Genomic DNA, 26486 nt, shown 5'->3' with positions numbered 1-26486 from the left:
GTCTTTGAAAACACCCCCAACCATGAGTGATGAGGCCCCTCCACAAAGTTCCTCGTGATCCAGTGGTTGGGTATGGCTACATCAATTTGCATAATTATCTAGCTGCTCAAGTGCTGTGTGCGAAGCACTCTCTCATCCTCCATGAGGCTCTTAAGCCTCTTCCAATCCAACAGTGTGGGGAAAAGAGTTGCCAAGGTAGCCCACTAGATATGCATGGCTGCCGCAAGAGGTTTAGCACACTCGTCCAAAATCAAGTCATTCCACACAATGGGCTGCCTATTAGCCTCCTCAACTGACCGCGGATTTATGTGAACCAAGAAACTCTTTGTGTAATCCTAGGCTTGCAGAAGCGATGTCACCAAAGGTGAAGTTGGTCGGTGCTCTGCAACTTAAAAAAATAAAACGTGGGCTGTAAATCCAATTGCCTCCCCTAATTGGAGTGCACCTGGTAATCTGTTGCAAAAGAAAGTCCTTCCAAGGCTTAGTGCCTAGAAGAAATCCTCTGGCAACTAGCTGACAAAGCAAAGCCTAACATTGGTGACTGCACCTCAGTGTCAATGATGTTTAATCCTCCCTCTTGCTTATGCATAATAATGGTATCCCAAGCGATTCTCGCCTTGGTGTGTACTGTGCCATCTTATCTAGAACAAAAGAAGTTTTGAATAAGCTGGAAAATGCATTTGTTATGAAAAACTGAGCAAAACATGACAAACCAAGTAGTTGCTCTAGTAGCACTTGGTTAGCTACCAAGGCTCTAGAGGCCAAGCCAAGCTTCCTGCTACTTCAATGCTTTTTTCAATGCTCATGAGAACACGAGGGAAGTGTTGTGCAGGTGAGATGTCAATGCCAACCTTACAGCCAAGGTATCTGGTAGTGCATCCTCTCTCAATCCTAGTAAACCCCACATCGAGGCCCCAATCTACGTGCGAAGAGTCACTGATCCAAAATCGCTTAGTGGCGCTTGCTGCCAAACAAAACATCTCCAAGGCATTGTGGAAAGCACAGAGGCATGCTTGTGAGGCCTCCAAAAACATAGCAGTATCATTTGCTAACTCTACGTCCAATAGCTCTTTCTCTGTGCGGAGAGGCAACCTAAGGCCCAAAACCCCTAGGCTAACCTGAAGAAACCTGCTCATAGCCTCCACTACTGTAAGGTAAAGTAGTGGAGCTAAGGGGCATCCCTAGTTCACGGAATGGCATATCTGAAAGTGCTCACCATGCCCCTTGTAGGCCGAAACTGTGCTATGGGCCTCCCTATACATGCAAGAGACCCCTATGATCCTCTCTTGGGAGAAACCCATGCATGCCATTGTGCCTAGCAAGACGTACCAATCCATAAGCTTTTTCAAAGTCCAACAAGAGAATGGCAAGGGGTTGTTGGGCTGGATTTAGTCCACTCCATAGCTTTCCAAGATGAAAACATATTATCAAAAGTACTCCTTTCTTGGAGGAAACCATTATGTGTATGATGAATAACCCTCTGAAGAGTAGGCTGAAGCCTCATACTCACTGCCTTCGCTAAGATTTTGTAAGCAGATCCAAGGAGAGTTATGGGCCCCCATTGCCTAATATTGGTCTTGTCCCCACCTTTTGGGACAACGTGGATAAGACCCTCCACGAGAAAAGGAGGCATCATACTTGTACACATCTCCTGCAGAGCAGTAGTAACCTTATCTCCAATGTGATCTTGGAACTGCAAGAAGGACGGAGAGAGACCATCATCTCTTGGGCATTTGCCTTTGACAGGGCTTGGAAAGCATGTCTCAGCTCATACTTTGAAAAGGGGGCATCCAAAGAGGCGCACATATCATTTGTAATAAGCCTGGGCATGCACTCCCAGTCTTTTGTTGTGGAACATCTCGATCCAAAGAGTGGGCCTTTGCAAAGAGCAAGATCTGATAAAAGTGGCAATATCCTTCACTTATCTGGGTGAGTGTGAAATTCTCCTTGAGAATTCTGCAACCATCTCAAATTGTCCCTAATGTGCATAAGTCCATGCATTGAGAAAAACGGTTTGTTCCATCTGCCACCCATCTATGTCCAAAATGCCCGATTTGCATGAAATGCGAACTCACCCTGCCTATCCGTGGTCACCTGTAACTCAATTCTGACAGTGGATGAGATTTGGGATCCAAGGGGGCTCAGGATGCTTCTCGTGTTCCCTCTGAAATGCAACCAACCTACGTCTGATAGCTTGCTCCTTCTCTAGAGTTGCTTCTTTCTTGGCCAAAGCAACAAAGTGATAGTGCTGGCTCGTCCTCTCCAGGGCCAAGGCAAGTCTCTCTCGGGGGTTAGGATCATCACAAAGCCTCCAAATCTCCCTTACCTCTAGTGAGGTCTCTACATCTAGATAGAGAGAGAGTCTCGGATGTGAACACGAGGTGAAGCCTGTTGGCCCAAGGCCTGCCCCACAGATTAGGGTTAGGGTTTCACACAAATACACACACATGCACACAATCGGCAGCAGCAAGCTAGTACACAAAGGATAGTGATTGATGTCCACACAATAGATTGCCTGTCACAAATTAGGGTTAGGGTTTCACATAGACACACACACACAGAATGAGCATTAGCAACCTAGTACACAAAGGATAGTGATTGATGCCCACACAATAGATTGCAGTGGAATGTGTGGAGCTAGGCAGTCAACTCCATAATATCAAAATACAAATAAAAGTGGTGGTGTCCTTTCACACTAGATATCCAAGGGGAAAAACCCATAGGGAGAAAAGTGCCCTTGGTTAGCCCATGTTCACATGTGGCACTACTCATAGCATATATCCTAATAAATCCCCCCTCTGTGTGCCAATGTGAACCTGTACATGGTCGGCATCAGATCACTCTCTGTAGGAGAGTAAGCCTGAAGCTTTGAGGAAAGCTTCAAACTTCTCTGGAGGCCTTCGTGAATATATTTGCAATATTGTCATGTGTAGAGCAATAAGATAATGTGATCTCCCCTGCATGTATCCTCTCCCTGGCATAGTGATAATGAATCTCTATGTGCTTAGTGCATGCATGAAACAATGGGCTCCGTGCCACGGCTATAGCACTTTGACTGTTGGTGAATATGGTGGTGGGTGTCTGTTGACACTCACGAAGATCAGCCATCAATCTCCTCAGCCATACACAATCTACTGTGCTTGTAAAGGATGCCTTGTATTATCCATATACAAATGCCATAACAAAGCCCAACACAAGGCAACTGAGCCGGAACATAGGCTGTAGAAATGCCGAACCAACAACATAATCCATATACCTCCATGTGGGTATTGATTCTTCCCCAAAAACCACGGGTCTTCATGCAATAGAGCTGGTACAGCAAGTACAACTCTCCATTCAGTCGGTATAGCAGGTACAATGGCTGGTACAGCACGTACAGTGGCTGGTACAACCGGTACGGTGGTTGGTATAGTAAGTACAAATGCTGGTACAGCATGTACAGTGACTAGTACAGCAGGTATAGTGGTTGGTACAGCCGGTACAATCGGTGGTACAGCAAGTACAAAAGCTGGTACAGTCGGTACAAGGGCTGGTACAACAAGTACAATGGCTAGAAATCATAATAAATAATTAAATATCCTTGCCTTCAGTATTTCTTCGCGATGGAAGCCTCCAAAACAGTCCCCAACAGCCGGTATTCTTCATGGGCAGCCTTCAAGAGAGAGAGAAAGAGAGTAGCCATCATTAGGGCAGCCTGTAACGGTGGTAGAGGCTAGTGTGTAGCAAGAGAGCCTCCATTAATGAAGAGAGAGGGCTCCAATTTATAGATTTGGGCCTCCCATGAGCTAAAATGGCAAGAGAAGGCTACAATGACAAGTGGAGAGCCACACAATAGCTGAAGTGACAAGTGTGAGGCCACTTGTCTGACTTTGGTCCACTTTCTTGCCACATGTCCCAATCTAAAAGATGGGTCCTTCCATAATCTTTACCTCTAAAAATATCCCAACTAGTAGACATTCTGTCATAGGCACTTTGCCAACTCTTGGTATCTGCTCAATTCCAGATGTAATGACGGGAACATAATTTCCATCGGAGTCGGGCCAAAAATAGCAACTCTCCTAAATTTTAGGAGTGTGGTCCTTTGTATACTAGGATAATCCCCCATTCCCAAAGCTTGTACTTTCCAAATATTTAGACATCCTGGAGTCCACTAGACTCCTTTCATACTGTGGAAATGTCCACAGGCTGGTGACAGCGGAGTACCGTGCAGTTTGTTATGCTGCATGTGAGGCAATATGGTTGCGGAGATTATTGGAGGAGCTCGGCTGTCCTCCTACCGGATCTACTGTTCTTTGGTATGACAATGAGAGTTGCATTGCCATCGCCAAGAACCCTGTGTTTCATGTTTGTACGAAACACATTGAGATTTAGTATCACTATGTTTGTGAAATGGGTTCTTGCTGGAGATTTGCGTATGGAGTATTGTCCTTCTGCGGAGAATGCTGCAAATTTGTTCACCAAGCCGGTTTCTCAGGCTTTCTTGGCTCCTCATCTTCGGATTCTCGGAGTTCTGGTGGTGAGAGGGAGTGTTAGCATATTCATCCCCATATTCTGCTCTTTTATGGTGCCCATTTGGTCCCTTTTGCATGGCCCTTGCTTGTGGGCTGGCCACCCCTTTTTCTGCAATTTTTTTGGGATTTTTCCCTGCCTTTCTGGCATTTACCAGTCGGCCATGTCCAGTAGCTCCAATCGGCTTGTTTTGCAGCTCCAGTCGGCCAGCATTCCCTTACTATAAATAGTGGGTGCTGGCCTCTCTTTTCTCATTCAGTCTTGTAGATATTTTGCTCCCACTTATGAGACTATATGTGTCTCTTGCTTGGGACTGTTTTGCTTCAGTATATTCAGCATAGTTCTCTCCATATCTCTCTCTCTCTTGCACTCTCTGTTCAACACATTCTAGTGCCACTTTGCTTCCGCTCCGTGCACTCTTTCACATCATACATGCTCAATTTGAGCCTTGGCTCCATCGACGTAGAGATGGGCTTACAATCTTGAAACCCAAATTTGTGCAATAGCTTTTGAATGTACTGTGTTGCTGTACATAAATCCCAACATCTGTCATAGATCCCAATATCTGTCTGCACAAATTGTATGCCTAAATAATAATGCAACAATCCCAAATTTGTCATCTCAAATGACATTTGCAATTTAGCTTTTAATGCTGAAATTTTCTCCATATCATTTTGAGTTAGCAACCTGTCATCCACATAAAGAATGAGCATAATCAAAGTGCCATGATCCTCTTTCACATAGAGGGTGCTCTCTGTTGGACTATTGCGAAAACCCTGTGTGGTTAAATAAGTATGTATCTTCTCATACCAAGCTTGGGGAGCTTGCCTGAGACCATAAAGTGCTTTTCGAAGCTTGCATACTTTGTTTTCATGACCATGCATCACAAAACCAATGGGCTGAATTACATAAACTTCTTCATGCAAATTCCCATTGAGAAAAGCTGATTTTATGTCCGATTGATGCACTTTCCATCCATGATGGGCAGCCAATGCAACAACACATATAACCGTGGCCATACGAGAAGTAGGTGTGAAATTCTCATCATAGTCTATGATAGGCCCTGGGCCAACAGTGTTGTCAGATCCTAGGGCCTGTCACAGATTAGGGTTAGGGTTTCACACAGACACAGACACAGACACAGACACACACAAACACACAGAATCAGCAGAGCAAAGCTAGTACACAGAGGATAGTGATTGATGCCCACACAATAGATTGCATTGGAATGTGTGGAGCTAGGGAGTCAACTCCATAATATCAAAATATAAATAAAAGTGGTGTCCTTTCACACTCTATATCCAAGGGGAAAAATTCAAAGGGAGAAAAGTGCCCTTGGTTAGCTCATGCTCACATGTGGAATTACTCATAGCATATATGCCAATAAAGCCTGTCCCCCAAGTTCCCTGAGGCACAAGACAACTGGGTAGTGATTTGAATTGGTAGTACAGGGCAAAATGGCAATAGTACCTCCCCTATCTAGGCCCGAGTCATCCACATGAAACCTATCCAACCATGCAAAGATGTATCCATCCCCGCTTCTGTGGTTATATGCCATGAGTAAGATAACGAGTTAGGCCTCCTCTGGAAATCATTCTCTGTCCAACAACCCCTACCATAGAAGGAGAGTATGAATCTCTCCAGGGAAGCAGTTTTGTGATGGTGTCCTAGAGGTCCAACTCACATTAGGTGCATAGATAGATATTCAAGATACCCAACTTTTGTCCCTCGGGCATACCCATAATCCATTGTACTCTAGCAGGTATGATAACACCATGACCAATATCATGAGGCAAAAGTGATGCTGACACTGAAATGCATACCCCACCTTTGGTCCCCTATGCGTAGGACCAAAAAGTCTCCAAAAAGGATCTTACCAGTTTTACCACACTAATGCATATCCAATTTGTGCTCATGCAGGAGCAAAATCCACTTGTAATGGCAAGGTGGAGGTGATCCTGAATAAGGCGCTTCCTACTACGGGTGGGAAGCCTTCCTAGACCTTGCACATTCCATGAGACAATCCTTATGGTAAAGATGTGGTTTTGACTCTGGACCCAAGCAACCGCTTGGCCGGAGTCTGAACCCGCCTCCCGTAATTGTGGAGGAGGGGGTAATCCTGAGAGAAAAGTCCACTGTTAGCATGTTCACTCTGTCCTGGACTCTGCGTGCATACGTGAGCAATGCATGGGTACCTTGCAAGGCGTTGTGGCATACATCCTGCTATGGATTTTCGTGCAAGGCCTCATAAGATGGCAACGTGTCCTATGCATCCATACCAAGTGCATCGTGCATATTCTCCATCCGAAGCAAGGAGAACTCAACATAATCATTATGCCTTGATGCAACATCCTTTTGCGAGGATGACTCTGCAAACTCATCACTCTGATCCAATACATCATTACTCTGTTTGTCTTTGGGAGAGGCATCATCTTGTGCCCCAGCGTTCCCATCTGGAGGGCGGCCATGAGAGAGGACCGGCCACTCCTGGTGAAAAGCTGGCCGAGACAGAGCATTATGCTGTGTCACTTGAGGAGCACATTTGTGCCGCCTCCTACGACCCCTAGCCCTAGGGCAAAGTGACCCATTTGGTGACAGACTCGCCACTGGTTAGGTCCACTCGACGTCTCCATACGTTGCTTCAAGGGACCATTAGTTCTCGGAAGCACCACAAAATCCTCAAAACACTCACTGTCACGAGCCAATAGCATAACCCTAGGAATATCATCAGCCGAGAGAGTGAGTACCTAGGCAGTAGAAGTGGGAAAAGCAGGGATGGTGGGCACCTGCAGGACCAGCCCAAAGGCTTCCCCAATGGCCTCCAACAATGGCCAATAAGCATGAGCAACACCTGGGAATTGGAGTGTAATAGGGTAACGGTTCCGGTCTTCTTCGATAGGAGGGTCAAAGTAGCTGGTGTAGGGTAGGAAGAAAATCTTCCTTGGTCCCAAAGGGAAAGGACTGCCCTTGAGCACTTGTGAGGCTGCCTCCTCTGTGTCAAAGTCTACTTTGAAGAATCTTCTCCCAAGTAGCCTTACATCTTTCAAATGGAGCTTGAAGTTGGAGGGTAATGCTGCTAGTGCCTAGTCACGAGCTTGGATATGGTTGTTGGGTATCTCGGAGCTTCATGTGTGTGTCCATCTTGTGTGTGCGCCCCCGCTTATATGTCCATGTGTGAACTGCCCCCAAAGGGCTAAATGTATGTGTGTATCCACCATATGTGTGTTTGTAACGTTATTCATGTATGTGTGTGTGTGAACATCTGCTTAGGTGTGAACACCTTTTACAGTTGGATAAGAGAAGTGTATGCCATGTGTGATGTGCTTATATGTGAGAGCCAAAAGATATGGTCCTAAGTGTAAGCTACACAACACTCACCACTATACTCCACACATTTGCTGCCACTTCTTTCATCTGCATGCAGCGGTCTACCGCCAAGCCACCTTGCGGTTCCATGCCCCAGAATTGTTGGTATGATGACGAATGTCGAGCCACACACTCTTGTCATAAGCATGAGGTACGGATTGGGCAAATCACGATGCACCAAGTGCAACAGATTTCTCAACGGCTCACCAATGCAATAAACGGGAGTTCTACGCTCGAAAAGAGGATGAGTTATACCGACTTTCCTTAGGGCCGAACTGCAAAGAGGCCTGGAGGAAACGCTGATGATACACTGGCTCCCCTACTAGCCTACAACAACTACACTAGCTACTAACCAGACCAGGTCAAAGACATGGAAAGCAAACAACCATGATTAAGTAGTGTGCTTAATTTTTGCACCAACTTGGCTGTGCCAAATATTTTAGCCATGGTATTTTATACATGACCTTCAATTTCCCACCTGTTTTTTAAGTGTAAGCTGATTACAACCATGAATTGACTCATTTGGTTCTTTTTTTGAAGCAGCTCCGATAATAGGAAGCGCCCTCTTTGCACTTCAGCAGTTTGCAGGCATCAATGGTGTTCTGTATTTTTCCTCCTTGACATTCCGAGATGCAGGCATTACCAACAGTATGTTTGCAAGTGCAACTGTGGCAATTGCAAGCCTCGTTGGTGGGTTTCTTTGTTTGTGGTATTTTTTGTTGCGAGCTATATCACATATTGGGCCTCTTTTGGGCAGCGTGCTTGAGCAAGGGGCCTTCGACAGTGTTTGTAGTTTTATGAACTCCTTTTTCAATGAGGTGATTTCTAACAAATCGTAAACTCCACTGTTGTAGGAGCTCTTAGTGCACTTTATCTAATGGACCGGCAAGGGCGGCGCAATTGCCTCATGGGAAGCTATACAGGAATGGTAATTGTTCATGCATTATGCTGCCATGCATAAGTACACATTCACAATTTTTATGATCTTTCAGTTTCACTCCTGGAATCGTTTGGAGGGGGCCAAGATGCACATTAGAAAGCACTATGGTTTTGACATGAATGATGAATGATGTAGAAAATATAGTATACCCTTGACATTTTGGCGAGGATTACAGTGTAGAAAGTTCTTTACAACTGAATCTGATGGTGGAATCAAAACCCCCCACTCCCCCCCCCCCCCGGCGGCCCCCTCCCCAACTTTGCGAGCACCCTCTCCCCCCTCTTGCACGATTCTACGCTAGCCTCTACCTCCACTCTGCGTCTCTCTTCACCCCTCTGGCCTTCATGCCTCTGCCTCAGTCTGCCCCTGCCCCCCTTTCCCACGCAGCCGCCCTGCCTCATCAGCTTGTTGCCACCCTCAGTGCCTGTCCCCCTCTCCTTTTCGCCGTCCGCTTGCTCTCTGCCTGCTGCCTCAGGCTTGTGCCTTTCGCTGCTTCCTACCCATTTTCTCCTGGCTCATTTTTGCCTTGTTTGTTGCCTTGCCTCCTCTTCGTGTTGTTTTAGCTTCAATTAGTTGTTTAGTTGTTTTAGCTTTTCTTACACATACATTGTATCAGATCCACCAATTGTTGTAACCTTTTTGGTCTCATAGGTCATTTTGGCCTTCTAAAGACGTTAATATATCATTTCATTTCATTTCATTTCTCTCATTTTGTTTTCATTTTGTTTTATTTTCCATTCCATGAAGAGATATGCCATGGACATTATTGTACCACTTTGGTCTCATAGGCCCATTGGGTCTTTAGTAGACGCTTAATATATCTTTCTTTCTTTCTTTCTTTCTTTCTCTCTCTCTCTCTCTCTCTACCTTTCCACGTGACATAGCTGAGGGAGACCTCTCGGCCATACTCGTCAGCCCCATGCTTTACATTTTGGAGAGTGGTATACCATCTACTCGGAGCTGATGTTGTTCCCATGTTTTTATGCTCTTAGTATTCCATGATGAGTTTCCATGGAGAGTTTTGTATCACCCGAGTGAGATAGCTATATTTATGTTTTCTTTTTGTTTTATTTTCCATTCCATGATGAGATATGCCATGGACATTATTGTATCACTTTGGTCTCATAGGCCCATTGGGTCTTTAGTAGACGCTTAATATATCTTTCTTTCTTTCTTTCTCTCTCTCTCTCTCGGCCTATGAGACAAAGGTACAGATGGCAGTGTGGAACTGCAATGGGTCACTGTGGTAGGATCCAGGGCATTTTGAGGAGTTGCTGGGAGATCTGTACATTATTTTTCTCACAGAGACAAACCAGAGTCGAGAGAAGTTTGCCAAGGGTGACAGGCTTTACATGGGAGTCTGCCTTTAGAGGACAGACTAGATGGGCAGGAGGTGTTCGAGGATCGGGGGGGGTGGCTGTACTTTTTAGGGAGAAGCTCCAGCCATGTGTTACAGTGATGAGCCGTGATGAGGAGGCTAGGGTCATGTGGGTCAGAGTACGATGGCGGTATATATTGCTGTATGCTATTTCTCACTAGATGACTCGCTTTTTGCTCAGGGGAAGCGTCATAGAGATCAGATGGAGGATGCAGAGGAGCATGAGGATGCTATAGCAGAGGAGGGGGAGATATTCACATCATTGTCGGAGGGGATAACGAAGTATAGGAGGAGAGGGGATACTTTGCTAGTGGGAGACTTTAATGCCAGGACCGAGAGTAGACAATGTGAGGTGTATGACATGGAGGATCCACATTTGAGGGGGCTAGATGAGGAGTACCTTTGGATACAGAGATCTTCGGAGGATCAAAGGGAGATCAAAAACCATGAGAGACAGCTATTGGTGTTTGGTGCGCATCATCGGCTCATTATTTTTAATGGGCTCGAGAGGTGGCCAGGCTCAGCACTCTTGACTACATTCTTGGTCCCATAGAGACCATGAGTCTCGTGGACTCTTTTTCCATCCCTACTTGTCCTATTGGGGCGGACCATACATACCTACTACTATCTTTACGAGCACATCCTTCTAGTTCTACTACTTTACCTACTACTAGTATATCACTTCGCCCTACTATATATTTCACACATGATTGTGATCATCGATATAGTACTTCTATCTACCGAGGCCTTTTTCATCTAGACGCACACTCACCTGTTGACACTCTTACTACACAACTTACAGATTTATTACATACATCCGCCCTATTGAGCTTCCCACATTCCTGTAGGAGTACTGCCAAGAGTAATGCTAGAAAGATGCCCCAAAATAGTTGGTACGATGATGAGTGTCGGGCTCCTCGTTCACGTCTCAAACGGGAGGTAGAGAAGTGAAATCTCGAGCCGCAAGGCGCAGAGACTTAACCAATCTTTGACTCGCGGTAGGAAACGCATGTTCGAGGAAACCAAACACTAGGACATGTACCACTTATTTTTGAGCAACAATTCAGCTGAGGCTACGGGAACACCGTTCACACACCCCTATCTCTGACCCCGAGATCTGGCATACGTATGCTCAGTCACTATATGATGTGCGAGATCAGCCACCTATACCCCATCCTTCAGAGCCTCAGCCCACTCACTCTACTTTCTTTACAGCAGATATGGTGGAGAGTGCTATACGCCGACTCCAGCACAGACGCGCGGAGGACCACACAGGCCTTAGAGGTGAGCATTTTTCATATGCAGCCGACACTGTGGTGTCATTTATAGCACATCTCTTTAACAGGGCTATCGTAGAGAGGTTCCCGCCCGCATGGACTTTACACACTATTGCCCCCATCCATAAGGCTGGCGACCCTATGGATCCGGGTAACTATAGGATTGTGATGGTAGGCCACACATTGGCCAAACTTTATGGGTTGGTCATTGAGCATGAGCTTAGTAAATTGGCAGAGATCTTTGGATTCAGAGCTACAGGGCAGGCTGGTTTCCGCCGAAACCACTTCACTCTTGATCATATCTTCACAGCTGTGGGTCGTGTGCGATGCTTGGGCGGATTATCAGAGGAGCTTGCTAGCACTATTGGTGTTAAGCAAGGATGTCCATTATCTCCCACCTTGTTTGGATTATACATTGATGAGCTAGCAGATTTTGTGGGCAGAGAGGGGGGGGGGGGTGGCAATGGATCATCTTTGGCAGATCTATATGTAGCTTTGATGCTTTACGTAGACGATGTAGTACTTGTCTCGGATACAGAGTAGGGGTTACAGCGGCACATGGATGCCTTGGGAGAGTTTTGTAATCAGAGGGGCCTGACGGTCAATCTTGGTAAAACCAAGGTTATGATTTTCAATACCACGAAGCAGGGGCGAGAGACCACCCACATCATATACCAGGAAAAATGTGTGGATGTATTGACTTCATATGTATATTTGGGTGTTACCTTTACTAGCCTAGCGGGGAGGTTCTCCATGAGACAGGCAGTTCAGGACAGGGTAGCCAGAGGGTATGCAGCTTTAGCTTTACTTGCAATGTCATCAGGTGCATAAAGGGATGGCTTTTTGATACCATGGTCACACCAGCCTTGATGTATGCATCCCCCATCTTGGCTCCAGGACTATCAGTGAGCAGATGGCGAGGTTTAGAGCGCCCACACATACTTATGTTCTCACGGATGATTCATAGTAAAACCTCGACGCCACATGAGATAGTTTTGGCAGAGTTTGCGTCTTCGCCCATGCTAGTAGTGGAGGCACTCTTTCAAACAGTGACATTTATTTAGCAGGTCAGGCACATGTCCGAGACAGATTATCGAGATAGGCCCTAGAGTCATCAGAGCAAGTAGCAGCATCAGGGCGACAGTCATGGTATGCAGAGGTTTTAAAGTGGTTTTTACTACATGGGATGAGTACAGACAGACTCCCTCCGTTTCAGTATGATGAGGACCATCTGACCATGAGACTCTCCCATTTGGAGAGGAACCGATTGATACGTCAGGATTTGATATAGCTATACACACGTCATACATGGATTGATCCTCCACAGCCTCTTCCTGTGAAGAGGCAACACTACCACGATCATTTCTTATAGCTCACAGAGGATGGGTTTGTGCAGAGACCGGGGTACATGGATGTATATATGTCTCATGCCATGCGCACTACTATTGGGCAACTTCAGGTATCCTCACACACTCTAGAGATAGAGGCAGGGAGAGCTACAGGAGCCTCGAGGGAGACGTATCTGCAGATTGTGCCACATAGAGGTGGAGACATAGGAGCATTATGTTTGCCATTGCCCAGTATACTATGAGATTCAGGGGAGATACCATTGTCTCTTCAGGGAGGGATTCGGTCCACTCAGCAGTCCTCCACAGCTCCTTTGGTCTAAATCCGGGTCACTTGGAGACGCACTATCTCTACATCTACTAGTAGAGGAGTGACATCAGCCCGAGCGAGAGAGCTATGATCCAGGAGACGCCCCCGCCCACCTGGCCCTCGCCCCCCCCCGGTCTCTACCAGATATAGATTGATGAGATCTTGAGGAGACATAGCAGAGAGGACAGACCCTAGATTGATCTAGCACAAATTGGGAGATATCTTGCCTCTAACTACACCGAGTCATTGGCACCGGTTGGAGCTAGATGCTTTATTGGATGTATTTACCCCCCCTCCCTCGCACCCACCCCACAGTAGTTTACCAGAGCCCTCTCTATGTGATTTATCTCCACATTATAGAGTACTTTGTACTTTTTTTTTCTTTTGTATCCATTTGATGTCTATTGAGACACGATGATGATGTACACAGGTTTTGTCTCATAGGCCGTTTTTTGGCCCTTTGGATACTTCACATGCTTATGCACAGGACAGTGGGCTCTCAGTTAACCTTGGTAAGACCAAGGTTATGGTGTGTCACACTACAGCTCAGTGGGTTTGGAGATCAGCGCCTATTTTCACATATGGGCAGGAGACAGTGGAGTATGTTGACTCATACACATATCTTGGAGTGGTGTTCACTGGGCCCACATTTTCCATGAGGGGGGCAGCAGAGGCCAGATTGACTAGAGGATATGCAGCACTAGGTCTAGAGAGGATGTGCTCACAGGTACAGTTTCAGAAGCCACGCACTAAGCTATGGCTTTTTGACACGCTGATCACATCGGCTATGCTATCTGGAGTAGAGATCTGGGGGCCTAGCCTAGATCGTCACAGTCGATCAGGACGCACATACGATGGATGGCGATCGATGGAGAGACCACTTGTGTCCATGATCTCCAGGATGATTCGGGCTAAGGCCTCGGTACCCCATGAGATTATTAGAGCCGAGATGGGAGCACCACCGATCGTAGTCGAGGCTCTTGCAAGATCAGTGTCCTTCATTCATAGCACCTGGGAGCTTCCCCAGTACCGGTATGCACGACTTGCTTTAGAGTCCTCTCATCAGCTAGCCATGGAGGGAGACACTTCATGTTGGTATGCGTAGATAGCATCTTGGTTTGAGCTCCACGGGTTCAGTTTAGACAGACTTCCACCCTTCCAGTACTCTCTGGAGGCACCCTCTCTCACCTTGACACATTCTGAGATTAGTAGTCATCAGACAGGACCTCATTCAGTTGGACACTAGGAGGACATGGCTAGAGCCCTCATAGGAGTTGGGGACGAAGATGGCTTTCTATAGAGACCATCTTCTCCGCACCACTGAGGATGGCTTTATACGTAGACCGAGCTACATGGATACCCATCTGTCTCATAGATTGAGGTGTGCCATTGGGCAGATCCGCACCTCTTCACATCAGTTAGAGATAGAGACAGGCAGATTTAGAGGCATACCTCCAGGGGACAGGATTTGTCAGATTTGTTGGATAGAGCCAGAGACGGAGGAGCACTACATCTATCGCTACACAGCATTGGACCACTTGCTAGAGTCATGGACTATTGTGATCAGCGATGCTTGGGTTTTTATCTTCTGGAGATCCGCTGGCTCAGAGAGTCCATTATTAGGAGCAGACGCCCGACTGGTAGGGAGTCCACACAGAGACAGATTACTGACTTCTTTAGAGGGACTACCCGAGAGGACACACAGCCGACAGCCTAGCAGTGGGCACCCCGTGGGACTCTAGTTGAGAGTGCTATCCAATTGGGCAGATCTAGACGCCCGAGGGTTCGCGGATCCTCACATCGGAGACGGTGCCTACACCGGAGGATTCAGAGCATCATTGCGAGGCATCGGGCTTGTCCGACTAGGCATCTCACTATGGCAGATATCCAGGCCATCCGGCAGAGACCCATGCTAGAGCTCCGAGGACGATTACGACTCCAGCCATATACTGTTGTACTCACTCTTTTGTACTCCCCCATATTCATGTATTCATGTATCCATGTACTCATGTACCCCATTTTGACTAGTAGCATTAGCTTCCCACTCTCCCTAGTTGCTTCTTCCGGATGCCCCCTACTGATGTATTGTGGGGCTAGATACTTACCTTTAGTTCTTTCTTTTCTTTTCCAGACAGTGTATCAGATGTCACATGGTTGTAACTTTGGTCTCATAGGTCACTTTGGCCTTTTGAAGACGTTAATATAACATTTCATTTCATTTCTCTCTCTCCATATATATGGGCTCCACCGCTCCATGATGATTCACAGTTGTATCCAGACACATGCACACTTTTTCTTTTCTTTCTTTTCTTCCGATGACCGGAAGAATACAGTTGTATTATTTTTTGTCTCATAGGCCGACTTTGGCCTCTCGTAGACGTTAATATATCTTTCTCTCTCTCTCTCTCTCTCTCTCTCTCTCTCTCTCTCGGAGCAGAGTTTGCTACGCCTCCTGTGATGGTAGAGGCCATATTCCAGACTATATGCCTGCTAGACAGATTCAGAGAGATGCCACAGGACAGATTGTCATACAGAGCTTTTGAGGCACCTAGATAGCTGACTGAGGCAGGAGACAGAGGATCATGGTATGCACAGGTCACACATTGGTTCTCACAGCATGGCCTAGACATGGATCATCTACCACCATTCCAGTATGACAGGGATGCACCACATATCCGTCTCTCTCATAGTGAGAGGAACAGAGTATTGAGACAGGACCTATGGCAGCTCTATACACGAGAGACATGGATATCGCCTACACAGCCTCTTCCACCAAAGATGCTATAATACAGAGATCGCTTCATGAGTATCACTGATGATGGATTTATAGAGAGGCCTAGATACATGGAGGGCTTTTTACCACACGGCTCCCGAGTGGCTATTGGTCAGCTTAGAGTTTCATCACATCGATTGGAGATCGAGATTGGCAGAGCAGCATGGATCCCCCGAGAGGAGAGGGTATGCAGATTATGCAGAGAGGAGGTGGAGAGTGAGGAGCATTATGTATGCAGATGCAGAGCATATACAGCCATCAGAGAGAGATATCCCATTTTATTCAGAGAGCCACATTTCCTACGCCAGATCTTTGAGGTAGCAGACCAGCGCATACTGGGGAGATTCATTCTAGACATATAACGTCACGGAGAGACATCATTACAGGCTCAGATAGCTCCAGAGGGGGGACGACAGACACAGATTACTACATTTTTTCAGAGATCCATCCCACTCCAAGCCCCTACACAGCAGGGAACTACTCTCCAGAGAGCAGAGACACTCAGAGCCCAGAGGAGACAGAGGATACCTGGCTTCCGGACACCACGCCTATACCAGAGAGAGATGACAGAGATCAGAGCTCAGTTTCACAGAGAGGGTGCGGAGCGACTGGCTCGCTTCAGAGCAGACCCAGACATGTTCTTCAGGGAGCTGTGGACACCCCCTTCATTGATGTATACCATTTTATACCCCTAGTATGGTACAGGATGGAGCTAGCTAGGTTGCATATCATGATTGTATAGCTTTGCATTCTCCTAGTAGTAGAGCTCCATCCCCTCCCCCCCACTCATTGTACTTATTGCACACCCAGATTCAGCTTTTTAGTTCAGTACTTTTTCATTTTGTTGGGATGACAGAGGATACCCCACACAGGTACACTGATTTGTCTCATAGGCCGAGTTCGGTCTTTTGGAAGACGTTAATAAAATCTCTCTTTCTTTCTCTCTCTCTCTCTCTCTCTCTCTCTCTCTCTCTCTCTCTCTCCTATGCAGCATTTCATTTCTCTCTATGCAGCATCCCTGTACAGAGCACTAGGACAGCCACCCCTGCCAGACCCATCGGAGCCATGCCCAGAGACGTGTGCTTTCTTTACTGCTGAGATGGTATGGAAAGCTATTGACAGGATGAGGACTGGGAGAGCATATGATCATGATGGTTTGGTAGCAGAGCACTTTATTCATGCAGAGATATGCTTGCAGAGCTTATTGCTATGATGTTTAATCGAGCCATGTGTGAGGGTTTTCCTTAGACTTGGAATATGTCCACGATTGTGCCTATCTTCAAGTCAGGGCAGAGATTACCAGACTTATCAGGCAGGACTTCACTCAACTGGACACTAGGAGGACATGGATACAGTCGACACACGAGCTTGGTACGAAGATGGCTTTTTATAGAGATCATCTTCTCCAGCTCACGGAGGATGGGTTTGTGATTAGACCCAGCTACATGGATACTCATCTTTCTCATGGGGTACGGTGTGCTATTGGTCAGATGCGCACATCCTCACACCAGCTAGAGATTGAGACTGGCAGATTCAGAGGAGTACCAGCTGAGGCTAGGATTTGTCAGTTGTGCCAGATGGAGCCAGAGACAGAGTTACATTACATATGTCACTGTCAAGTATAGTAGGAGATACGAGGCCGTTTTCACTACCTGTTAAGAGAGGGTTTCGGACCACTTTCCAGAGTCATGAGATACTAGGATTAGAGATGCCTCGGATTATACTTGCTTGAGCTGCGTAGACATAGAGAGGGTCTCTTGATGAGAGGGAGGGGATCAGAGAGGGAGAGACACCTACAGAGGAAGATTACAGACTTCTTTCGACCAGAGATTGAGCAGGCAGGCCATCAGGCATTGCAGCTAGCCCTAGAGTATAGCCGCACCAGAGGTACACTGATTGATCGGGCTATAGAGCTGGGGCGGTCCAGGCGCTCCAAGATGAGAAGCCCATCTCGACACCGACGAGACTACTACAGAGGATCAGGACCATTCTAGCACGGCATGGGAGACGTCCAGTCAGAGTACTCACCATGGAGGACATTGAGAATATCCGCCATTGATCGATGAGAGACATCTTTGGATAGTGATGTATATGATGCTTACCTTTGTTGCTGGAGTTTTCCTTCCCAGATGTTATCCATTAGGAGCTCCTAGTACCTTACGTTAGTTATTTTGTTGTTTTATCTTTTCTTACACAGACATTGTATCAAATCCACCAATTGTTGTAACCTTTTTGGTCTCATAGGTCATTTTGGCCTTTTGAGGACATTAATATATCATTTCATTTCATTTCTCTCTCTCTTTAACTTTGATGAGACACCAACTTCAGATGTACTCTCAGTTTTGGTCTCATAGGCCACTATGGCCTCTTAGAGACGTTACCTTCTCTGCAGTTGCCACCAGCTTCACCATCGGTTCAGCAGCCGGAGCTAGATTGACATGGGGATATGCAGCATTAGCTATGCTAGAGAGACAGTGCTACCAGGCGCATTTTCAGGAGCCTCGGACGAAGGGGTGGCTATTTGACACATTAGTCACACCGGCATTGATGTATGGAGCAACGGTATGGGCGCCAGGCCTTGCTACCCATTGGTGGACACAGATAGAGAGACCACAGGCCCTCATGATGGCACGCATGATACCCAGCAAACCGTCAGTACCTCATGACATTATCCGAGCAGAGTTTGTTGCGCCCCCTATGATGGTAGAGGCCATATTCCAGACTATATGCCTGCTAGACTGATTCAGAGAGATGCCACAGGACAGATTGTCATACAGAGCTTTTGAGGCATCTAGACAGCTGGCTGAGGCAGGAGACAAAGGATCATGGTATGCACAGGTCACACATTGGTTCTCACAGCATGGCCTAGACATGGATCATCTACCACCATTCCAGTATGACAGGGATGCACCACATATCCGTCTCTCTCATAGTGAGAGAAACAGAGTATTGAGACAAGATCTATGGCAGCTCTATACACGAGAGACATGGATATCGCCTACACAGCCTCTTCCACCGAAGATGCTCTACTACAGAGATCACTTCATGAGTATCATTGATGATGGATTTATAGAGAGACCTAGATACATGGAGGGCTTTTTACCACACGGCTCTCGAGTGGCTATTGGTCAACTTAGAGTTTCATCACACCGATTGGAGATTGAGACTGGCAGAGCAGAGCAGTACAGATCCCCCGAGAGGAGAGGGTATGCAGATTGTGCAGAGAGGAGGTGGAGAGTGAGGAGCATTATGTATGCAGATTCAGAGCATATACAGCCATCAGAGAGAGATATCCCATTTTATTCAGAGAGCCACATTCCCTACGCCAGATCTTTGAGGCAGCAGACCAGCGCATACTGGGGAGATTCATTCTAGACATACAGCGTCACAGAGAGCCATCATTACAGGCTCAGACAGCTCCAGAGGGGGGACGACAGACACAGATTACTACATTTTTTCAGAGATCCATCCCACTCCCAGCCCCTACACGGCAGGGAATTACTCTCCAGAGAGCAGACACTTAGAGCCCGCAGGAGACAGAGGACACCTGGCTTTCAGACACCACGCCTATACCAGAGAGAGATGACAGAGATCAGAGCTCAGTTTCACAGAGAGGGTGCGGAGCGACTGGCTCGCTTCAGAGCACACCCAGGCATGTTCTTCAGGGAGCTGTGGACACCCCCTTCATTGATGTATACCATTTTATACCCCTAGTATGGTACAGGATGGAGCTAGCTAGGTTGCATATCATGATTGTATACTCCATGCATATAGCTTTGCATTCTCCTAGTAGTAGAGCTCCATCCCCTTCACCACTCATTGTACTTATTGCACACCCAGATTCAGCTTTTTTAGTTCAGTACTTTTTCATTTTGTTGGGATGACAGAGGATACCCCATACAGGTTCACCGATTTGTCTCATAGGCCGAGTTCGGTCTTTTGGAAGACGTTAATAAAATCTTTCGTTCTCTCTCTCTCTCTCTCACACCAGTTGCGGATTGAGATAGGGCGATATGTGCATCAGATCTTGGATGACCGCATTTGTCAGCTATGCTACCAGGAGGTAGAGACAGAGGAACACTACATTTGCCGATGTAAGGTCTATTATGCGAGGGAGATACATTGCCTTTTCCGAGAGGGTTTCGGGCCGTTACGCAGGGTCATGGTTTTGGTCTCATAGGACACTATGGCCTCTTAGAGACGTTAATATATCATTTCATTTCATTTCTCTGTGTCTGTGTGGACCCGCCCCGGGCTGCTCTGGTAGACCCACCTCGCCCAAGAGGAGTTACCTTGGACAGGCCTCTGCATTCCAGTGTGCCCGACGCCCCCGGCCCCCCTAGACATCGGCCGCGTTCCCCTAATCAGCTTGAGATCCAAGACATCCTCCAGCGCCTTGGAGCTACCTTTCCATGTGACATAGTTGAGGGAGACCTCTCGGCCATACTCATTAGCCCCATGCTTGATATTTTGGAGAGTGGTATACTATCTATTGGGGGCTGATGCTCCTCTCATGTTCCATGTTCGTGGTATTCCATGATGAGTTTCCATGGACAGTTTTGTATCACCCTAGTGAGATAGCTTTGTTTTGTTTTTATTTTATTTTCCATTCCATGATGAGATATGCCATGGACGTTATTGTATCACTTTGATCTCATAGGCCCATTGGGTCTTTAGTAGACAATATATCTTTCTTTCTTTCTTTCTCATATGTTGATCCTATACACACCCTATAATTAATAGTTTGTTTTTGTGAGGAGGGAGGGATGTGATAGTTAACATTCGGTGAGGGCAAGATAATGCACTTCCAAGCTATGTGAGGGTATTTGGAGAGGCTTTTACTCTTGATGGGGCATTGATAGGGAGCTTTTTGCACTCATAGTCTTTTATCATTGATAGGGACTCGGGAGATGGTAGAGAGTGCCATCTTCAAGCATACACATATTTAGGAGTGGTGTATTCAGGCCCAAAGCTGCATTTAACTGGATCTGCTACTCCATGGGTTCGAAAGCCACAATATTATAGAGCAAACAATAATGGTTCTCTTAGGACCTTGTAATAACAGCAGGATAGTTTTATGTTGAAAAAAATACTCACAAAATAGCATTAAGAGTTTCTTAAGATGTTGCCTTGTGGTGGACTGTTGTAGGCTGTGGCGATGACAATTTTGCTTTACTCGCTTGATGGGAATGTGGACGAGGCAACATCTCATGCCCTAGCTATTGGAGGAACCTTGATGTAAGTGCCATAAATACTCTTCATAATCTTTGCCGAGAATGTGTTTGGAACTATGGTTGTTTTGAAAAAAACATGCAGTCATTTGTGTTTTGGTTCAAAGGTGCTGAGAAAATGAGGCAATCTAAGTCTATTTTCTTCCAATAACTAATTATTCCCATCAATTAATGGAGGAAGTTAGGACAGTAATCCCTTGTACTGCTAATTTAATGCTTCGAGGGGGTTGGGAGGCCTTAGTGACCTGCAAAGCATTGTGTTGGCTATCACACCACAACAATGTGCTTAGACTAAAAAAAAAGGGTCAGGGCTGGAGATAGTGATTTGATTACGAGGTTAATGCAACGGTGAGACATAGCATGCCAATTAGTAGTATGAAACCAAGAAGCGTAGTAAGTGTGAAAGGTGGCAATCAAAGAGAGCGATGAAGAAAAAACTCCCAAGTGATGCACACGTACCTTATGAGATTAATATGGTGAAAATGCCACGAATTATTAAAAGACCATACCTTGCCCTTATTAATAAAGAAAGAAGCATTAAGGCCCTTTCTAAGGGGGGCACCCTCTTTTCTAAGTGACCTAGCACCTTTCTAAAAAGAGATTTGAATCCATTAAGGTTAAACACTTATAACTTCTATGCTTTCTAGTTTAAGGGTTTAAAAAATTGACCTGTCACTTGCAAATAAACATGACAACATACGATATTCTTGGCCTTGCGGCGGGTTGGAAAAACATTCAGCATAGGTATATGAAGACAATACAATACGTAAGGGCTGAAGCAAACTAGGTTCTTTCTGCCTATCAAATTTCACTTTTTGGCAAATGCAATTTTTGACAAAAGATCCAGTTTTTTTTCGCATCCTTGGCCAAAAGAAATTCTTCTCAATTATGTAAGAGGTAGTGATGATTCTTCTATGTCTTGCATAAGGTGGGGCATGGCATTCTCTTCCTCATAGGTTTAACAACACACAGCTGATTATGTTTCATTAGACAACCATCCTTCTGCGTATAAGAGGCTTTGATGTACCAGCCTGCAAATCAGCCCGAATACATGCAAAATCTGTCTAAATGGATCATTTTTTTTGTCCCAGATAAGTCCAAGATTTAAGGGAGAATGTGCAAACCTTGAGAGCCATCCACCAGTGGCTTGCGATGCATGGGCCACTTGATGCGACTTAGGACTTTCTCTAAAGACTTCAGGCAACCATCCTTTTGCGTATAGGAAGCTTTGATAAGTCCAAGATTTAAGGGAGAATGTGCAAACCTTGAGAGCCATCCACCAGTGGCTTGCCATTCCATGGAGATGCATGGGCCACTTGATGCAACTTAGGACTTTATCTAAAGACTTCAAACAACCATCCTTTCGCGTATAAGAAGCTTTGATGTACCAGCCTACAAATCAGCCCAAATAATTGCAAAATCTTTATCTGAATGGTGCATTCTTTTCGTCCTAGATAAGTCCAAGATTTAAGGGAGAATGTGCAAACCTTGAGCCCCCCATCCACCAGTGGCTCGCCATTCCATTGAGATGCATACTCTGCTCTGGCACTAGCATGGTTGGACGCATAGACATTGAGCACGCCAAAGAGCTCATCATGCGTCCTCAGAATGACATACTGTGCTCTACCAAGTACAATGATCCCGCGATCCACAATGGCCTGCCGCCATACATCCGCAATGACCATACATACTCCTCCCTGCCCACCCAAAGGGCCAAATCTTGCAGACCAAAAGGTGTCCCATCTACCAGGCATCACCGAACCATATCTCCGGATCCTGCTCTCACCCAAATGGTATTCCTGCATCAACAGAATATCAATATAGCCCCCAACCAGGCATCTCTGAAGCTCCTGCCTCAAGCAACCACGATAACGTATATAATGTGCGCCGCCAAGGCCCTGTACATTCCATGAGATGATCCTCATGGATGACCTGCTGAGGTGGATGCTGTCTCAGCCGTACGGCGGGCCTTCGCAAGCGGCTTGGATGGAGCATAGTCCCCATCCGAGCGGCTACGAATCTGCCCACCTGGTGTACTGCAAGAATCTCGGATCAGGCGCCAGTGGCTGTCCCATGGCGACTGCCTCCCGCTCAGACAGAGCACCCTCATGTATGCATACATATCCAGGGTCGCATGCTAAGTCTGCCACAATGCGAACGACCAAATGTCGAATCCCTGAGGCATCCACACTCCCGGGATCAATGAAAAAATGAGCCAACTCCCATAGTCGGCCTATCACATCTGTCACCTCCAGATCGCTCACATGGTGAGAAAACTCAACTACCTGAGTCTTCAAAGTGCTAAGAGCGAGCTCCAGGGTCCACTCCCGGTCGCAAGGGCCACAGAGAGGGAATGAGAAGGCCACCGGTGAATCAAGTGCCTCCTCCCTGCGGGCCGGAGGTATCACTACATGAACTCGGCCTACTGAGACCAATAAATCTGTGAAACTACTAACGTGCAAGTGTAGATACTCAGCATTTTTTGACTCAACTGTCCAGAAGCACATGGACACTGTGCATGCAACTCTACACTATGTCCAAAGTGTTTACATGCTTTGACCCAAAATATATAACCAAAATGATGGCAAAAAGATCAGAAACAATATCTCATGTCAAAGGTGGGGATTCTCTTCACAGAGTCATGTTCTGGAACCCCGAGCGTTGAAACATCCTCTCTTGAGGAGTCTTGAGTCTTTGTTAGTGATGTACCCTATACACCTTGAAAATGTAAATGATAACCAAGCAAATGCCAGTTATGCATATTATGAAATATTAGGCAAGGTTTGGATGCCCCCATGCTGTCTCCTAAGAGCAGTGGAAGCTGAGAAGGATGGACTAATCTAATCATGAGTAGAAAAGTCTTGTACTGCATCTGTGCAACTTCAAAGAACAACAATGTTGCATAGTCTCCATCTTTGTGCCATAGTCTGGGTAGAGTACCTGTTGAGATATTTTTGTTGTGATTGATGGATTCATGAATCATGACCATATATTAATGACTAGACGAGAATAACATCTTCCTTACACGTGCACTCTCAAAAGATCAGAAAATATATGTTTCTGTATGTCTGTTGACCACGGCAATGTGATTGAGCAGTCGATGGAGAAACCTGTATATGATAGAGAGATTTAACAGGATTATATTTGTGCAGGTATGTGTACACATTTGCTTTGGGTGCAGGCCCAGTCACAGCTCTAATCATTCCGGAGCTTACTAGCACACAAGCACGTGCAAAGACCATGGCAGTTAGCCTTTGTGTACATTGGGTAAAGACTATTAACATACCTCTCTTCCATAAGATTTTCAAAAGAAACTGTGGCCCTTACTATCAACTAATGGGGCATTGTGTGGGGCTTTTATGTGATCACATACAGGTGTGCAATTTTATGATTGGTCTCTTCTTCCTAGATTTTGTGGAGCGCTTTGGGCTTTCAATGGTGTACGGAAGCTTCGGTGTTGTTTCAATTTTGTCAGTGGCTTTCAGCAATGCCTTCATTATTGAGACGAAAGGTCGTTCCCTCGAAGAAATTGAGGGTCTTCTCAATCAGAAAGTGGCTGCAAGGGACTAGCTGCATGAGCAAAGAGAGCGCTCATGAAGAGCTTGTTGTAATTCAACTTATAAAAATGCAAGGGCTAGAATCTTGGTCTTGATTGTGTGTATTACTGGACTTTCAAGTTGCCATTTGCACGTTTAGTCCTTGCTGGTGCTCCTTGCCCTTGCTTTTTATGTAAAAATTCCTATTCACCTCAAAGCAGAAAATCTCTGCTAACTGATATCTCAGTATGTAACAATTAATTTTCCTGTATAATTCTTTGCCTCCTTTCAATAACTCTTTAGTCTGTTATAAGATTAACACTAGTATGATAAAGTGATAGATAAGCTAAACCTCACAATAAGCTCATAATGGGCAATTAGGCTTGTAGTAAGCTTACAAAGAGTGGCTTTGCAGAGTGTGACAAGGGCAGCTGCAGCTTCTTAAGAAATCTTATTACATTCAGGAAGGTGTAATTACTTGTGCCATTGTGGGTGTAAAGAAAAAGGATTGATCTGTATGAGAAGGCTCGGGTAGTATTTACTATAAAGTTTGTAGTGCGGCCACATATTTCGTGCCATTGAAGGAAATTTGGAGGAGGGGGCCTTTGAGGGAAATTTAGAGATGACATCATACTTGAGAAGATGTAGAGAAAATGAAATAGTTTGCATGATCATTGACAGGCATGGACATTGATGCATAGGCTTGGATCAGGAGGCTGTGATGGGAAGGCACCTTTTTCACAATCGATTAACCTTAAACAAGATTAAAAGCCACAAAACATAACATGACTCTTCCACAATACAGTCTGCACAGTACACCAGGGCCGAAGATGGGATGAACCCCCCTTTGGATATTTTATTACCAGGAGGAGTATGTTCCTTGTACACTGAAAACAAGCTGTACTGCAGTCCGAACAGCCACAAAACAAGTTGACCAAGAAAGAGGAGCTTCCAGATGAAGTTGGCAAGCCTTGGAACAGCCTCAGATGATGTTGGCCAGTTTTGGACCAGTCTGAAATGTTGTTGGCTTGCATAGGAACAGCCTGAGATGAAGTCGACTTGCTCAGATATGCCCTTAGATCAGGTTGACCAACTCAGGTATGCCCATAGATGTGGTCGACCAGCTTGCTCTCCCTTAGTCAGATCCCTATTTCCAGCCCAAAACCTCCATTTTGATTCACGTGTGTAGGTGCCCTTCCTTTTTTTCTCTTTTTTTATTTAAGGCCTTATCTAGTTTCTTGTTGGCTCTGCTGACTAACTCTTGGTGCTTTCTTTGAATCTCCTTCATTATATGTTCTTTGTCCAGTTCCAGTGCTGACTTCTTGGTATTAGCTGCAGACATAGGAGACTGCTCAGGGCATGAACCGGATCCCTGTGCAGGGACTGAAAAACAGCAACATTCCTGGATATCCAAATAGACCATAAATAGCAGGCTCTTATTAAAGACCATAAATTAGGAGAACATCCGACAGACTCGCCTAGCAGCACTTGAGACCATGATAGAGATGTCCTAATTGGAGACAGGCATTCCAACAGCAATCCACGTGCTTTCTTATTTGCTGGACAGGCCCAAAAAAGATGGGTGACAGATTCTGATTGGCTCCGACATCTGGGGCAGGTGCTTTGGCCTATGCTCATCTTGGCAGCCCTTTCATTGGTCCATACTGCGTGGTGAAGGATCAGCCAGAGGAGGCAAGAGAATTTAGGGGGAATTAGTCTGGACCATATGTTTTTGGTGTACCATGTTTTCCTATCCCAAAGGATATTCCATCTTTGATTTAGCTTTACATGGGGGGGGGGGGGGGGGGGGGGGGGGGGGG

The 26486-nt window shown here is 46.0% G+C and overlaps 1 protein-coding gene across 3 annotated transcripts in view; it reads left to right on the top strand.

Annotated features, from left to right (window-relative positions):
- LOC147619022 (putative plastidic glucose transporter 1) overlaps positions 1-24961 on the top strand; it is a 96338-nt gene extending 71377 nt beyond the window's left edge. For all 3 annotated transcript variants that reach the window (XM_086774233.1, XM_086774234.1, XM_086774236.1), the window contains exons 8-12: positions 8419-8565; positions 8730-8803; positions 21049-21137; positions 24283-24397; positions 24506-24961. In XM_086774233.1, the coding sequence (XP_086630359.1) occupies positions 8419-8565; positions 8730-8803; positions 21049-21137; positions 24283-24397; positions 24506-24700 (620 nt within the window). In that variant the 3' untranslated portion in view covers positions 24701-24961. The remainder of the gene's footprint in view (positions 1-8418; positions 8566-8729; positions 8804-21048; positions 21138-24282; positions 24398-24505) is intronic.
- The last annotated feature ends 1525 nt before the right edge of the window (positions 24962-26486 follow it).

This window comes from Cibotium barometz, chromosome 34 (genome assembly GCF_041138505.1).
Source record: "Cibotium barometz isolate CiBa-2024 chromosome 34, ASM4113850v1, whole genome shotgun sequence".
NCBI lineage: Eukaryota > Viridiplantae > Streptophyta > Polypodiopsida > Cyatheales > Cibotiaceae > Cibotium > Cibotium barometz.
The sequence above is the reverse complement of the archived record's forward strand: the minus strand, read 5'-3'. Positions and strand labels throughout refer to the sequence as shown.